The 17409-nt window shown below is 48.0% G+C and overlaps 1 protein-coding gene and 1 long non-coding RNA gene across 2 annotated transcripts; one reads left to right on the top strand and one right to left on the bottom strand.

Annotated features, from left to right (window-relative positions):
• The first annotated feature begins 39 nt into the window (after positions 1–39).
• On the top strand, positions 40–16809 carry LOC311526827. Its single transcript, XR_014713167.1, has 4 exons — positions 40–1550; positions 14304–14397; positions 15079–15669; positions 16231–16809. It is a non-coding gene; the product is annotated as an uncharacterized lncRNA (long non-coding RNA).
• On the bottom strand, positions 6585–13397 carry SLC25A53 (solute carrier family 25 member 53). Its single transcript, XM_084640275.1, has 2 exons — positions 12927–13397; positions 6585–8905 (listed from the first exon to the last, which is right to left on the bottom strand). Exon 2 carries the CDS (start codon positions 8883–8885, stop codon positions 7974–7976), a length of 912 nt encoding a protein of 303 aa, XP_084496401.1. The 5' UTR covers positions 8886–8905; positions 12927–13397; the 3' UTR covers positions 6585–7973.
• Positions 16810–17409: the final 600 nt, after the last annotated feature.

Below are 17409 nucleotides of genomic sequence, written 5' to 3'. Positions count from 1 at the left end.
CTTAGCCGCGCCGCGCCAGAGAACTACACCTCGCACGGCGCACCGCGGCGGGGGTAAAGCGCCCCTTCCTCCACTGTAGCTGAAGGCGTGGGGTGGCGGGCGCTGCGGAGAGAGAGCGGGGAGGGGGGCCAGGGCTGGCGCTGCAGCATGCATCTGAGGGTCTCCCTCCATCGGCTACACAATGGCTGGCTCTCCCCACGTGTGAGCGGGCCAGGGGGAGCCCCGAAAAGCAGCTCCATAGGGATGTCTGCTCTCGCCGCAGAGAGAGAATCGGAGACAGAGAGGCGGGCGCACCACTAGAGGCAGATGGACTTTCGGACCGACTCGCGGAGAGGCTCACAGGCAGGGAGACAGACACGGAGGCACGCAGATACACATCGCCCTCGAGAGACAGATTCGGGCAAACGCAGACTGCAGCTCCCCTAGGATATTTTTGCTCCCATCGGCAGAGCTGAAATAGGGAGAAACGGTAGCAAAAATATGCTGGTGGGGCCATATGTCCATGCAGACAGGCGCTCAGATGCGCAAAGGCATGCAGACAGGCCGGGCTACAGGCGACACATGGGCAGACAGACTGTCCTATGCACGTACACAGACACACGCAAAGCAGCACTTCTGTACATAGGGCCTCTTTCCCAACCCTCCGAAATGCGAGTCCTTTCTCAGCCTGAGACAAAGCATGAGAAAATCCAGCCCTAAAGAAAATGCATGGAAGAGACTGAGGCTAGTGCTCTTGAATGGAATTGGCTGTGGGAGCCCTGCAGCGCCGCCCTCTCCAACAGAACAAATATACTGTACCTATCTTAGCTCAGACATGGTCCACTTTAGACTCTGCCCCAGCCTGTTTGTGGCCTGGATTTGAAGCCCTCCTGTGTGAGGACGCTAGGCCACAGCTAAGTGTAGGATGAGCTCATGGCCTTTTGCAGTGCCATGAAAGAGGCTCTCCAACCAGAGCTAAATTACACCATCTCCATCTCCTCACCAGTAAACCTTGGAAGCACAGCCCCTGCAGCAAAGGCGTTAGATAAGCAGGCAGCAGAGCTGGGCTTTTCTGGTGAAAGGTGCCCAATTTGGGAGAAAAAGAGCTCTGTGTTACATTAGGATTCAGTCATTCACTATGCTGGAGTGTGGGTAACAAGCACGTTTTTGCAAGACAGCGGGAGTTTTGAGCATGGGAGCAAGAACACCTCTGAGGAGGACCAAGAAAAGGGTGTGTCTCGCTGCAAGAGGACAAAGACTGTTCTTATTCTTTTCCCAGCAGCACCATCTAGTGACTGAAGCTCACGTGTAATGACACAAAGAAATGGGGCTAAATTCAGTATAAATGGACACAAATCAGATGTCAACAATTATAACATTCATAAACCAGTCGGAGAACACTTCAATTTCTCTGGTCACGCGATTACAGACATGAAAGTTGCGATATTACAACAGAAAAACTTCAAAACCAGACTCCAGCCAGAGACTGTTGAATTGGAATTCATTTGCAAATTGGATACAATTAACTTAGGCTTGAATAGAGACTGGGAGTGGCTAAGTCATTATGCAAGGTAACCTATTTCCCCTTGTTTTTTCCTACCCCCCCCCCAAGACCTTCTTGTTAAACCCTAGATTTATGCTGGAAATGGCCCACCTTGATTATCATACACATTGTAAGGAGAGGTTTCAGAGTAACAGCCGTGTTAGTCTGTATTCACAAAAAGAAAAGGAGTACTTGTGGCACCTTAGAGACTAACCAATTTATTTGAGCATGAGCTTTCGTGAGCTACAGCTCACTTCATCGGATGAAGTGAGCTGTAGCTCACGAAAGCTCATGCTCAAATAAATTGGTTAGTCTCTAAGGTGCCACAAGTACTCCTTTTCTTATTGTAAGGAGAGTGATCACTTTAGGTAAGCTATTCCCAGCAGGAGAGTGGGGTGGGGGGAGAGAAAACCTTTTGTAGTGGTAAACACCCATTTTTTCATGGTTTCTGTGTATAAGAACATCTTCTGTATTTTCCACAGTATGCATCCGATGAAGTGAGCTGTAGCTCACGAAAGCTTATGCTCAAATAAATTGGTTAGTCTCTAAGGTGCCACAAGTCCTCCTTTTCTTTTTGCGAATACAGACTAACACGGCTGTTACTCTGAAACCTGTCATTCAGCCCTAGGGTAACCCAAATGAAATCAGTTGAGTTGCACCAGGGAGGAATTTGGTCCATGCTTGGAAGGGGAACTGCAAAAGACATCTCTGTTTTTTAAGGGACTATCAACAACCATTATCCACGAAGGTTGTTTGCACAGAATGTCTGTCTAGGTCTGATTTCATCTCTGCCATTTGTTTTTGGTGAAAAAGAGGATGGCCGATATATTTCAGAGGCTGTGCTTGATCTAGAAGTAGATCTTGCTGCTTTTTCACCACGCTATAGTTCTAAGGTGCCTCAACTCCCTGAGTGGATATGAATCACTTACTTTGTGGGTGTCTGTTTCACTGCCTTGTTATTCCTATAGCCAGACCTAGCCATTTCCTTCCTTAGCTTCAGGCTCTTACTCCTCGTCCAACTGTCTTCTGACAACATGAATGATCCACTCCTATTGTGTATAGAGTAGTTACAGAGAAAGTATTTATAGACTGCGCTCATCGCTCTCCTGAGAATTCCCTTTTCTAGACTCTATAAACATTCTTCCTTTCTCAGCTTTCAATCCGTGTACTGTAATTATTGTCCTTCCTTTTATATTTTGATAGGTACTGTATAAACTGGGGGGGTCCACACTTGCATGCTGTAAATTAAGGCAATTAAGGATGGGACCACTGCCTCCCTAACTCTGTCCAGCATGGGCAGCTTAATCATTGCATTGGCTCTTCTGAGATGCTGCTTAGGAGCATCATTTGGAAGGTTAGGCTTTTGAGCTGGAGATGTGGCCTGGGCAGTCAGCCAAGTCCCTTATGCACACTCTTCTGAATTCTGGGAAGAGATCTGAATAATTAAGAAACCATTTTGCATGGAATCGTCATGCTTCTTAGACATACAGCAACTATAATTTTCACACACTGACCTAAAGACCCTTTAAATCAGGGTGGACAGACTACGGCCCCTGGGCCAGATCCAGCCCGTGAGCCGTTTTAAGCTGGCCCGCGAGCTCCTGCTGGGAAGTGGGGTCCAGGGCTGCACCACATGGCTCGGCCCCACTCTGGTGCTCTGGCCGGGACGCTGGGTTGCGGGCTGCACCACGCAGCTCCCACAAGCTGCAACTCTGGCTCCTACGTGCTCCAAAGGCCTGCTCCAGTGCTCCAATGGGAGCTGCAAGGGGGTGCCTGCGGATGGGGCAACATGCAGAGCCGCCTGGCCACACCTTCACATAGGAGCTGGAAAAGGGATATGCCACTGCTTCCGGGAGCTGCTTGATGTAAGCGCTGCTCGGACCCTGCACCCCTGAGCCTCTCCCCACACCCCAACCCCCTGCCCCAGCCCTGATCCCCCTCTCACGCTCCAAACCCCTCAGTCCCAGCCTGGAGCACCCTAAACCTCTCATCCCCAGACCCACCCCAAAGCCTGCAACCCCAGCCGGAACCTGCCCCCCTTCCCCAGCCCTGATTCCCCTCCTGCCCCCCGAACCCCTCAGTCTCAGCACCCTGCTACACCCCAAACTAATCCCCAGCCCCACTCCAGAGTCCACCCCCACAACCAGAGCTCTGACCCCCTCTGCCCCCCGCCCCCAACCCCAATTTTGTGAGCATTCATGGCCTGCCATACAATTTCAATTCATCAGTGTGGCCCTTGGGCCATAAAGTTTGCCCACCCCTGCTTTAAATAGTGTGTGTAACAATGGCAGACAATTGCCCAGCATCTTGCCACAGGGATGTTCAGAGTAACAACAAATCAGACCACTGAAGTCCTTGTGTGCTTAACTCACTTCATTCTTCCAAGGTAAATTAAATTCCATGCTCTTTACCTGATCTTCAGGATGAGGGGATCTTCAGGATGAGATTTTAAGAAGAGAGAGAGTCTGCTGTGGATTGGCACTAAAGAACAGGACTGCCCTGGACCAAAATTTCCCTCCTCCCAGCTGCTGTGTCATATGTGGTATGCTGACTGTCATGCTCCACCTCAGAAAGGGCTGCATTTAATTAGTGCTATACGCACAGTTTGTGAACCATGTTGGGATCCTCAGGGTGGGAAGGCCCTTTAAAAATGACAGTCTTCTTCTTTTTCTAATTGAATAGCTCATCTCTTTATTCTGCAATCCATTAAATCTTGATCTGGAAGCATCAAAAAGGCACTTCCCCAACTGACACCAAAAAGAAATCCCTCCCAGCATTTTATTATGCTGTCACAAAAAAATGGCAGAGGAGAGAAGCTGGGCAGTGAGTGACACCAACACCTGATGCTTCTCGGGGACTCTGCTGTTACCTAGATTTGTTTCCTGGCACATTACCAATTTAAAGCGAGGCTGTTTGAGGAAAAAAAGGCCTATGTGAAAAACTAGTACCAGATTTGTGCATCAGTGGGAGGGTATCAGGTGTTGTGAGAGATGCTTCACCCTCCTGCCTGGCTGTGGATAGATTTGATTTTACAGGAGTGTTACTGCCACTGCTTTTCTGGGATTGGTTTGGTCCTAAAAAGAAAAACTCCCTCTGAAAGAGCAGGTAAATAGAGAGGGCTGATTACAATGCTCTGGCTTAAGCTGAAGAGAGAGAAGGATACAAGATTTTCAGGTGGACAATATAACAAAACTGTGAAAAGAGAGCTACCACATATTGTCCTGAGCACATGGGCCATATAAGAACCCTTAGGGGAAAGCATGCAAGGCAGGTTGTCAAATTCATATGGAAGTGAACTCTGGATTCCACATGTAAATGGGGCCATGGTATAAATTCAGGACATCACGTTGCCCTCAATCTACAGGGGATTGTCCTCTGATGTCACCAGGAGATCTGCACAGAGATCAAGAGGAGGGTCTGGCCTGTATGTAGTCATTAAACGGTTCGATATTGTTTATCCAGTTCCTTGCTGCATTCAGTATCACTTAGTGAGAGATTCTGTGCTCAGGTAGGCCACTATTACTTCTTCCCTTTGTTTCTCTTCCCCTTTCCCTCTCCTGTCTGTTCTTCCCTCTGCATTCCCTTCCTTGCAGAAGCTGCCACTCCCACCCCTTTTTCCAATGCCATCCCCTAAAACAACCAGCAATGGAAAGTTATGGTTAATGCTGAAGTGGTGATGACAGGCTGGAGAGCTGACTCCTCAACGAGGATGAGAGGGAGCAGAGAAGTGCATTCCTCTGAGGCATTGTTTTAGGCTGTCTTCAGACTCAGGCAGATAACTGGCCACTGCTTTACCCTCAAGTCACATTTGGAAAGTTCTCTCTGTAGCCCGGAGAACTACTAACTTACTTTATTTTTTGCAATGAACCCTTAGAATCTCCACAACCTGAGTATGCCATGCAGGCCACATAAATATAGCATGGGGAACACAAAGGGCTGGCTGCAGGACTAAACTCCCTAGTTCATTAGATTATAAACCCTCTCGTCCCAAACAATAGGCAACCATAGCTATAAATCAGTAGTCCTCCGCTGTAGGGTACTAGCACTTGTCTGGAGACAAGAATCACAACCCCGCTTTTCATTTGGTGTTCCTTTGCCAAAGTCAGTTTGTTCAGTCACTTGTGATGGCTCCTCCTGCAATAACCCAGAATGCTCCAGAAAGGAGGGCATTAGGAATTTTGTTAGAAGTCTTGTTTAGAAGAACCAAGTGCAATAATACAGAAGCAGTGTTATGTCATTTCAGGTGAAGAATGAAACATCCACTAAACCCATGAAGCACAGGGACTAGGGAACAGTGTCATCTTGTGGACTATACAGGAATCTAAACAGAAAATTGGCTAGAGATAGACAGAGGTTACAGCCTGAGTCAGTTACTGAATTGTGTCTCATCATCAGTGTGTTGATGTAATTGCTGAGTAAAAGTATCTCACCAACACCTGAGACTCTGGTGCAGATGTAAGTAGGTACCTACCTCTCACTGGGAATTGGGTGCTTAAATACCTTTGAGGATCTGGGCCACCCTGCTTTCTGTAGAAGAACAAAGATCATAATGATAGGCCAATTAGATATATTTGCCACTGACTTCATTAGAATTGCAGCTACTTGCATCTGAGCAGAATCTGATCTAAAGGATCTTGTTTTTAATCAGGCAAATAAAAAAAAATTTTGACATTGAATTACATCTCTGAGCAGAACAAGTTCTCATGCATCATCTGTCACATCTTCAGGGCATGCTCTGCCCTCCTGCGGGGTCATCTCCCCATTCGAGTGCTGCAGCAGGGCACAGCCTCATGCCGTCTCCCAGCCAACATGCACACAAGTTAAACAGAAGTTATGTCAGGATGGACACTGGCATGTAAGAAACCTCAGAGAGACAGAAAAAAGAACAAGGAGTCCTTGGGGCACCTTAGAGGCCAACACATTTATTTGGGCATAAGCTTTCGTGGGCTAAAACCCACTTCATTAGATGCATGGAGTGGAAAATCATCAAATGCATGGAGTGTATTTTCCACTCCATGCATCTAATGAAGTGGGTTTTAGCCCACGAAAGCTTATACCCAAATAAAATGTGTTAGTCTCTAAGGTGCCCCAAGTACTTCTTGTTCTTTTTGCTCATACTGACTAACATGGCTACCACTCTGAAAAGAGGCGGAGAAATAACTCAGTGACACCCATCTGGAATCTCTGAGAGAGGAAGGAGTGGAACTGCGACAGGCCCACCACACCCACTCAGCAAGGGAGTCACCAATGTTGACTGATCAGTACTAGCAAAGGCTGTGACAGATCTAACAGCACCATGAGCACACATTGGCAGCTAGCAGAGGCAGATCACCCTCCACATATAGCAGTAGTGGTTCTGTCCCAAACCCAGTTTTGAACTCTGGAAGGATGCTTGCAGGATCATGAAAGCTTGCAGAACCCAGCTGTGACCATAACCTTCACCCCAACCTTCTCTGTAACTACATGAACTGAGAATGAAGACACACATGGCCTGAAATCCTGACCCCCAAATTCTCAATCTCATGGACTACAGTGGAACCAGGAATTCACCCAGGAGTCTAAATTGCCACTTCACAGAGATAAGCCAGAGAGTCCCAATTTTCTGCTTTGTGCTTCAGGTCAATCCAGTTGAAGTAGCCTGCCTTCTAGCAGCTCCACCAGCTTCTTCCTTTTATGAATAGCCAAACCTAAACTGCATGGCCTAGCTTCACCACCTCAGCCCACATTCCCCTGTTCTCTGTATCCTCAGTGTTGAACTAACCTGAGGCACAAGTGCAAATGCAAGGACAGAATTTGGCTTCTTTTAGCTCAGTTGGGTGCTTAATGAGTCATGAACATGCAGTAGTAGAGGGAAATTCTCTTATAGGAGGGACAGTGCATGTTTAATCCACAGATTGCAATAATATGGGAACACATTGCAATTCTGTAGCACTTTCCACCCACGCTCTCAAAGCGCTTTTAACAGGAAAATACTATGATCCCCATTTTTCAAGATGAGGCACAAGATATTAGATGTCTTTACGAGGTCACAGTGGCACAGCTCGGAACAGAACCCTGCTCACCTGACTCTCCATCCTGTGCTTAGACTACGAGAACACGGGCACCACCATAAATGTATCAGATCAGCCTTTTGCAGGCAGGGTTTGGCTCACTCCATGTAGCCACAGAAGCCAACACTCCAGATTCTTACAAGGCTGTTTAAGAAACCAACCAAGCAACTTTCTGATTGGTTAAGTCCCCTCCCTCCCAAAGTTGCTTCTTTGTCTTGAAAGTATGGCCTCCGAGCACCACTTTTGACCTGTAGGTTGGAGGTTTAGCTTGTTGTTAAAGTTTTATTGACTGTGAGCTTCAGGGTCTCTTTGTAAACAAGCGAAATCCCACTTAAAGTCCTCAGGGCTCTAAAGACATGACACTAGAAATGTCAGGGCCAGTGGTTCTCTGACCTCTCCCCTCACTCCACCCGGGACTTCTGCCCTGTGTTCTCTTTTAGGAAGTCATGAATGGCAGTGGTCAGACCCCAAGTCAGGCAGGACCTGAGGACAAGGAGGGAGCCGCCCCGGTAAAGAAGAGTCAGCTTCCTCCCGTGCGACTCCCAGACAGACCAAACAGACTGCCGGAGGCTGAGGAGATCCCTCCCCACAACCTGTGACTGCATGTTGGCAATGAGGACACTCAGAGGGTACAATGCCAGGCAAGTCACCGTTCCATTAATACTGCCAGACACCAGGGCAGGGAGCCAGCTAGGCAAGCCCCTTGCGGCCAGGCTATCACGGAGGGGATCCTTAAAAGAGAAGTACAGTGCGCTGCCCAGGCTGTTCCGCAGCAGGACGGGGCTGAGGCCACGGTAGTAGCCTACAACCAGCCTTTGCTTCAGATTATACGAGTTGAATTCCTGCAGGATGCTGCGGGTGTTTGGGAACCTGACATCTTTCCGTCCATCTTGCAGGACATTCTGGACCCGCTCAAAGGGGTTCAGGACTAAGGCCTCCACTGAGCCAGACAGGAATCCTGCTATCCACCGCTCCCCCAGTGTGCAAGGCTTAGAAGGGTTGCTGGTAAGGAGAAGGAGCAAGCTGTCATGGGTGCCAAACAACAGGGTTCCCTGGAGCGTCTTGGACAAGAGTGGTGGGAAGAGGCCCCGGTAGAAGCGGCGCATTCCCTCCTGGTGCAGTTGCTGTATGGCCTCCTGTATGGAAAAGGCATGGATCTGTTGGCGGAAGATGGTCTTGTAGATGGGGAAGGTCACAAGGGTGGAGAGGAAGCTGGAGACTGCTCCTACATTGTAACTCCTGGAGCTCCACCTTCTGTCTTCCTCCTCCCTCCTCTCAGAGTGTCCATGCTGCATCCTGGCCTTGTCCCCCATTCTGAGACCTCCTTTAGCCACTAGGATCAGGTAGAAAAAACCCATAAGAGTTTGTAAGAAGGTTATGGGGCAAGTGAGTCTGAGTCATTCGCCAGCTGGAAAGGTGCATTATTGTCTGGCTGACTAGTTTGTTCCTACCTATAACTAACTCACAAGAAATGACCCCGCCTTCAAACACTGACCCCAGGCCGCTTTGGAAGACTGACTGCCCTGTCCCTTGGTCAGTGGGAGGATTGATTTTTCTGTCTTTCCTCCACCATCCACCCTGTCTTACCCCAGCTCTCTGCTAACATGAGAGCTGCATTTTATCCCTCCTCTCCTATGGGATGAGCTCTAACGTTTCCTTATATACTTGTTTCGCCATGTTGGGGGCAAAGCTTTTGTATGTTTTTCCAGCAGAGCTGCCTCATGGCAGCAGCCTGCAGTCTCATAATGTACCTTTTGTTGCTTTCCCTTGTGTTTTTATGAGCAGCTGGAGCCAATCATCCCCAAGAGAGACACATCAATCCAGTGGTCCTTTCTGTGGAGGTCTGGTATCTTCTGTAGCTTGATAAGATTTTGCAGTGTGTCTATCCCAGATTACCACTGCTCCTGTACCAACTACATGTGGCTGCCTAGAATCACCTCCATCAAAACAGAGAGATTGAGCCTGGCAGTTTGTCCTGACAGAGCACCTGGTCTGGCTGAAGTCTATGCCAGTGCAGGAAACGAGAGACCTGAGTCTCCATGGAGCCGGGTACTTTACAGTCACTTCCCAGGGCACAATCTCTGTGCCAGGGAAGCTAAACATTCCTTCCCACTGAAGCTAATCCAGGCATCTAGGGCCTCATCCAAAGCCCACTGAAGCCTTTGGGGAACTTTTCCTTGGACTTCAATAGGATTTGGATCAGGCCTATAATTCCCAGCCTTTAGGATAGTGTTGCTCATTAGTTTGTGGGGAACATTGAGCAAATCCAGCACAGTGGCTGTGGAGGGCCACATGGCAGAACCACTGTGGTTCCATGGTGCAGGATAGGGGAATAGGCATTGGGTGTAGGGGCTCCTTCCACAGCAGCACTGGGTGACCTCCTCCTGAGCAGTCAAGTGGCAGGGCACAGGCATGGGCAGGGCAAACACCGCCCAACCCTTCAGCATAGGGGCAACGCTGCATTGCTGCCTCTCACATGGTAAGTGGAATGGGGTTTTACCCCATGCTGCCCACTGCAGTCCCACTGTTTCCTTGGGTGGAGAAAGACAGGTAGGGAATACAATGTCTCATCTTATACTTGGATTGGAAGCTCTTCGGGGCAGGGACTGTTTGTCCACTGCCTAGTACAATGAGGTCCTGGTTCATGCCTTAGGGTCCCAGGCGCTACTGCAATACAAATAATATGAAGAAAGTGGGATCTTATTTAAAGGCATTAAAAAAATACAAAACCACATCATGCAGCAGCTGCCACAGATTTCCGATCTAAGATGACATGTAAATACAATGAGCTCAGCATCATGGGCCCAACTCATCCCTACTGCAGCTCTATAGACGTCAATGGAGATTACCCCAGGATAGAATGTGGCTCAACGCAAACTTTCCTTCTGGCTGTGATGAAGCCCTGAGCAGCCTAAGAAAAAGGTTTTGGTGGTAATCACTTCCTCTAATCTTCTGAGAGCTTACCTAGAAGCTTCCTGCAGTGATGGGGTGAGTCTTATTCCACAGGGTACCTGTGTGCACTGAGCTGGGAAGCTGTTCCCAGCAGCCTTTTAGATCAGTCGTACTGAAACAGAGCTCCCCTCCTGCACAAATAACTCTTCAAACCGTGACTCCCCCAACCCCATCTCTTTTTATTTCCTTTCCACCTTGCCCAAGTTTTCAGAGATGACAACCCATCTCCAAGGTATCTCTGCTTTGAAGAGTCCCTGCCAAAATGTCAACTTCTGACTCAACAGCTCTGCTTCGTAGGAGTGGTCTGAGCCCCTTCTGCTCCCATTAGTGATAAAAACAAAACCTGACTGGTTGCCACTCTAGCAGTATGTAACTACATGAGTTCAACACCATGGGTCAAACTCTGCTGAAGTCAATGTAGGTCACCCCAGGGAGGAAGTTGGCTGAGTGCAAGCTCTCCAGCAAGGGCAGGGGGGAGATGCATTCCACACCTCTCCAGGATTATTCACCCATCCTGTTTTGGGGACCCAATTGTGCCATGACCCGTGTGGTACTCAGATACCACAGTGACACACTTAGGCCCTGTTCCTGCAAAGACAGCTGCACAACTTCACACACATGCAAACAGGCTCACTGAAGTTGGGTGAAGTCTTTGCCGGATGGGAGCACTTGGCAGAATCCCAGGGTGACAATGGGAGCAAACAGCTGTCACAGAGGGTACGCTTCCAATTGTACATTCAGGGCAGGGACTGTTGCTCTTCCCATCCACTCTCACTTATCAGCCTGCATCTCAGTTATCTCCTGGATGAAAACATAGTACAACCAAAGCCAAACTCCTGATCTTCCCTCTCAATCCATCTCCACTGCCTCTCCTCTGTTACTGATATCACTGCCACCATCCTCCCTGAGCCTGGATCCTCCTCCATTTCCCTACACAAGTTGGTCAAACCCAAATCCTGCTGCTTTCTCCTCCTCAGCATCTGTCTCACCTACCATATTACTTTTACACACAGACATGTGTGCACGCGCCTCCCTTCAGTTCATACAAAATGCAGCTGAACTCCTTTGATTATCTCTCCTCCAAATCCCTCCACTGGACCGTCCCCCATCTGCTTTTGCATCAAAGTTATACAAGCTGGAGGAGCTGACAAGAAGTTTAACTCTGCTCCCCCCTACTTATATGACTATGTCAGACTTCATGTTGCCCCCACGCCTTGCTCACCTGTTTGTCAGTTTCTTGCACATGAAGCCAATGTCATCGCAGGCTGGGGAGCGGCTGTACTTTCTTTCCTCTAGGAATTTTAGTGGGTATTCTAGCCCTACTGCTTCTTTAGGCTCCTAAATCCCTTTGAGTCTGGGCTTCTGGGCCTTCTCCGTCAAGGGCACCTAGGCATGGGGCAACCAAGTTTCCTGTCCATAAGGCCCATACCCTGTCCTTATTGAAGTCCCTCTTCAAAATCCCACTTCTGCAGTACAGCCTATGGGGAATCTTGGTAACCTATATATGAAGTCCATCTTTTTGTTCTCCCTCCTCTGTTGGTCTCACTCTGTCTTTAGACCAGGAGTTCCTTAGGCCAGGGATAGCCCCTTCTTCAGCGTCTAGAAAACACTAGCACATCACAGGCTGTATCACAAACAAATAGCGAATAAAAATGTGTGTTGACACTGCCCCAAATAATATCAGCTGAGGGTGCAGTCTTTAATCACCTGTGATGATGCAAAGAGCAAGTAGATTTTGTGACTGGGGTAGTAAGTTGATGCAGATCCCAGACTCAGTTGGTTGGACTACCAAATTAGGGGAAAAGAACCACACTATTTATAAACTGAGCAAATTTGATCCAGACTCAATGCCACACAATGAATACAGACCCCACACAATGCCATCCTAACCCCAGCCTTTTCAGAGGGTCACAGAACCAGTGTGGGGAGAAATTGGGGGAAGAGAAGGGGAAGTCAGATCCAGCAATCTTGGTGATCCCTTACAGTCTGATACCACTTTCAGAAGTGCCTTGATAAGAAACAGTTAATCTACATTGGACAAAAAAAAAAAAAATATATTCACATGAAGTAAATATCATCAAAGGCTGGGGATTCCTTCCTTTTCTCTAGGAATTTCAGATTGGGTATTCTAGTCCGACAGCTCTGCAAAAGGTTTGATTGGGGGCAGGAAAGCATAAACACCCTTATAATTGTATGCACTAAATTGCTAAGAGAAGAATGTGTTGATCAAAAAAACAAGGACTGATGAGGTTCACTTAGAACCATCCCTAGGAGGTTTGTTTAAAAAGGGTCAGAGGGGACTTCAGTTCTTTAAGCAATTAAAAAGGAAAACAATAGTACATCACTAAGCCAAGGGGAGGAGGCAGAAACCCCCTTTTAGAAATACTGTACCAATATTTTACCTTGTGTTTATCCTCCAGCTGCTCCTGTTTTCCACATACACACATTCTCTCTCCCTCTTGGCTTGCTCTCAATTCATTCTCCTTTGCAGATGGTGAATAAGCTTTATTTTACGTTATGTCATTTGCAGCCCCTGAGAAATAGAGGACTAGGTTACCATATCCTCTTTCCACACAGAGACACCGCCCTGCCACAATCTCATTGGCTGCCCTCACTGCTATCTTCAGCATTAGCCAGGGACAGGCATGTTACAGCTCATCTACTTGGGTGCTTTAGGGACTGAGGCATCAGCAAGAATAGCCGCAAGATGTCAGTGAGTTAAGGATACTGGAGCACAGATGGCCAGTGGCTGCTCAGCAGTGCGGTCAGGGAGCAGCATGGAAACCATTATCTTACCTTGATTGTAGTGCATTAGTTCAGTCTCAGGGTTGCACAGATCTAGCACCATACTCTTCTTGTGTCAATTGTAGGCTGTGTTAGAGCTTGTGAGCCCCCCTTTCCAACAAAGCAAGAGTTTTGACAGTAATAAATGTGGTTGCAACTTGTTGGTTCTGTGGAGCATTAGCTGCTGAGGTCTGACCATCCAAAATCAGCCACTAATATAGAAAACTTTAAAACTAGCCCTTGAATTTGTTTTACTGGCCAAGCTTTTTCTGGGGGTGGGGTTTTATCAATTTCACAAGCCACTATTTTTGTGTCTGGACAGATGCAGGGTAATTTTGCTTTAAATGACAGCATTTCCGATTTCTTTAGCAGGAAGAACCACCTATGCTCTCATCTTCATGGTTCATTTCTGATGTTAATTTATAGCAATGGAAGCAAGATACCGACAGACAAGAAAAAATGGAAGCAATCTACATCTGAAATGAGAGCAAAGAACGACTGCGAATCATGTTAATAAATTAGATTCAAGTCTCAAGGGTTTCTCAGGGCTCAGACACATCGCACTAATGGGCAATTTCTAGGACCATCCAGTGAACAGAATTTCTTCCATGTGATCAGACATGGAATTGTGCTCTCCAGCCCTCTGCACATAGACCAGCAACTTTTTTAAATGAAAGGAGGGATTAACTATGGGGAGCACAAACCAATCACTTCAAATATTTCACTTTCTCCACATGCTGGGCACTGGAGAACTTATGTCAAACTTGCAACTTGATGTAAGAGTAGAGCGCAAAAGTATGGAGGGAAAATCTTCCATCAGTAGGGACTGAACTGATCACCCCTGAGAGGCGGCTTTTACAGCAGGTCAAACTTTCACATGTATTACAGCTTGGCATGAGCTCAATTTTCATTTACTTTGTTTGACTTGCTCCATGTGCTAGCTGAAAACGGTTAGGCTTTTGTTGATCCTGCACAATATTTTCCCTTTGCTGTAGGCTGAAGTCATCCTGTTAAATTTCAATAAACCACACTGGAGTCCAGAAAAATCAGCTGGTGTTCAAACAGATCTGCTCTCCTACCAAAAAGGAAGTAAGTAAGTAGCAAATTACATTGCTCTTGTGTAGACAGCTTTAGGTTTGCCTCATTCTGCAAAAATCAAACAGCAGGGATGCAAGAGTTTGGCCATTAGTGAGGTCACATTCTGGTTCAGACAGGGTTGTGAGAATAGGTATGTTTTCAGAGATGTGTTTTGTGTTGACTGTGCCTTTCACTCAGTTGTGCAGTTCATCTTTAGCACTTCCTAATTATAAAAATCTCTTAACTGCAGCTGAGTGCATCATTACTCATGGGTACAGGTAGTAATAGGCAGTGAAGAATTACAAGTTTCTGGCATTGCATGCTTAGCCCTGGTCTACACTAGGAGCTGAGGTCAAATTTAGCAGCATTAAATTTATTTAACCCTGCACCCGTCCACATGACGAAGCCCCCCCCCCCCTTTTTTTTTTTTTTTTTTTTGACTTAAAGGCCTCTTAAAATCAATTTCCTTACTCCACCCCCGACAAGGAGATTAGCGCTTAAATCGGCCTTGCCGGGTCAAATTTGAGGTACTGTGGACACAATTAGATGGTATTGGCCTCCAGGAGCTATCCCAGAGTGCTCTATTGTGAGCACTCTGGACAGCACTCTCAACTCAGATGCACTGGCCAGGTAGACAGGAAGAGGCCCGTGAACTTTTGAATTTCAATTTCCTGTTTGCATGGTCACATGCAGCTTGCCACGCTGGCCAGAGGTCATCAGCAGAGGTGACCATGATGGAGTCCCAGAATCGCAAAAGAGCTCCAGCATGGACCGAACGGGAGGTATGGGATCTGATCGCTGTATGGGGAGAGGAATCCGTGCTATCAGAACTCCATTCCAGTTTTCGAAATGCCAAAACATTTGTCAAACTCTCCCACGGGATAAAGGACAGAGGCCACAACAGAGACCGGAAGCAATGCCACGTGAAACTTAAGGAGCTGAGGCAAGCCTACCAGAAAACCAGAGAGGCAAACAGTGGCTCCGGGTCAGAGCCCCAAACATGCCGCTTCTATGACGAGCTGCATGCCATTTTAGGGGGTTCAGCCACCACTACCCCAGCTGTGTTGTTTGACTCCTTCAATAGAGATGGAGGCAACACAGAAGCAGGTTTTGGGGACGAGGAAGAGGATGATGATGAAGTTGTAGGTAGCTCACAGCAAGCAAGCAGAGAAACCGGTTTTCCCAACAGCCAGGAACTGTTTCTCACCCTGGACCTGGAGCCAGTACCCCCCGAACCCACCCAAGGCTGCCTCCTGGACCCGCCAGGCGGAGAAGGGACCTCTGGTGAGTGTACCTTTTAAAATACTATACATGGTTTAAAAGCAAGCATGTTTAATGATTAATTTGCCCTGGCATTTGCGGCTCTCCTGGATGTACTCCCAAAGCCTTTGCAAAAGGTTTCTGGGAAGGGCAGCCTTATTCCGTCCACCATGGTAGGACACTTTACCACTCCAGGCCAGTAGCACGTATTCAGGAATCATTGTAGAAGCATTGCGGTGTATGTTTGCTGGCATTCAAACAACATCCGTTCTTTATCTCTCTGTATTATCCTCAGGAGAGAGATATCATTCATGGTCACCTGGTTGAAATAGGGTGCTTTTCTTAAGGGGACACTCAGAGGTGCCCGTTCCTGCTGGGCTGTTTGCCTGTGGCTGAACAGAAATGTTCCCCGCTGTTAGCCACGGTGAGGGGTGAGGGGCTAGCCACGTGGTGGGGGGAGGTAAAATGCGACCTTGGAATGAAAGCACATGTGCTGTGTATGTAATGTTAACACAGTGAAAGAGTGTAGCCATTGTTCTAGAAAATGTGTCTTTTTAAATACTGTTTTTTTTTTCTCTCCACCAGCTGCATGTGTTTCAAGGATCACAGAATCTTCTCCTTCCCAGAGGCTAGTGAAGATTAGAAGGTGAAAAAAACGCACTCGCAATGAAATGGTCTCTGAGCTCATGCTGTCCTCCCACACTGACAGAGCACAGACGAATGCATAGAGGCAGACAATGTCAGAGTGCAGGAAAGCACAAAATGACCAGGAGGAGAGGTGGCGGGCTGAAGACAGGGCTGAAGCTGAAAGGTGGCTGCAGTGTGATGAGAGGAGGCAGGATTCAATGCTGAGGCTGCTGGAGGATCAAACCAATACGCTCCAGCGTATGGTTGAGCTGCAGGAAAGGCAGCAGGAGCACAGACTGCCGCTACAGCCCCTGTGTAACCAACCGCCCTCCTCCAAGTTCCATAGCCTCCTCACCCAGACGCCCAAGAAAGTGGTGGTGGGGGCCTCCAGCCACTCCACCCCAGAGGATTGCCCAAGCAACAGACGGCTGGCATTCAATAAGTTTTAAAGTGCTGTGTGGCCTTGTCCTTCCCTCCTCCACCACCCTTCCCGGTGCTTCTCTCCTCCACCACCCCTCCTGGGCTACCTTGGCAGTTATCCCCCTATTTGTGTGATGAATGAATAAAGAATGCATGAATGTGAAGCAACAATGACTTTATTGCCTCTGCAAGTGGTGATCGAAGGGAGGAGGGGAGGGTGGTTAGCTTACAGGGAAGTAGAGTGAACCAAGGGGCAGGGGGCTTCATCAAGGAGAAACAAACAGAACTTTCACACCGTAGCCTGGCCAGTCATGAAACTGGTCTTCAAAGCTTCTCTGATGCGCACTGCGCCCTCCTGTGCTCTTCTAACTGCCCTGGTGTCTGGCTGCGCGTAACCAGCAGCTAGGCGATTTGCCTCAACCTCGCACCCCGCCATAAATGTCTCCCCCTTACTCTCACAGATATTGTGGAGCACACAGCAAGCAGTAATAACAGTGGGAATACTGGTTTCGCTGAGGTCTAAGTGAGTCAGTAAACTACGCCAGCGCGCTTTTAAATGTCCAAATGCACATTCTACCACCATTCTGCACTTGCCTGTAGTTGAACAGCTCCTGACTACTGTCCAGGCTGCCTGTGTATGGCTTCATGAGCCATGGCATTAAGGGGTAGGCTGGGTCCCCAAGGATAACTATAGGCATTTCAACATCCCCAACGGTT

Source organism: Lepidochelys olivacea, assembly GCF_965140295.1.
Source record: "Lepidochelys olivacea isolate rLepOli2 genome assembly, chromosome: 9".
In the NCBI taxonomy this organism is placed as follows: Eukaryota; Metazoa; Chordata; order Testudines; family Cheloniidae; genus Lepidochelys; species Lepidochelys olivacea.
Note: the sequence above shows the minus strand (reverse complement) of the source record. Positions and strands in the feature narration are given on the sequence as shown.

What these genes read in the sequence shown, in the direction of transcription:
- SLC25A53 (XM_084640275.1), bottom strand. Translation starts at nt 8,885, where the DNA reads ATGGGGGACAAGGCCAGGATGCAGCATGGACACTCTGAGAGGAGGGAG.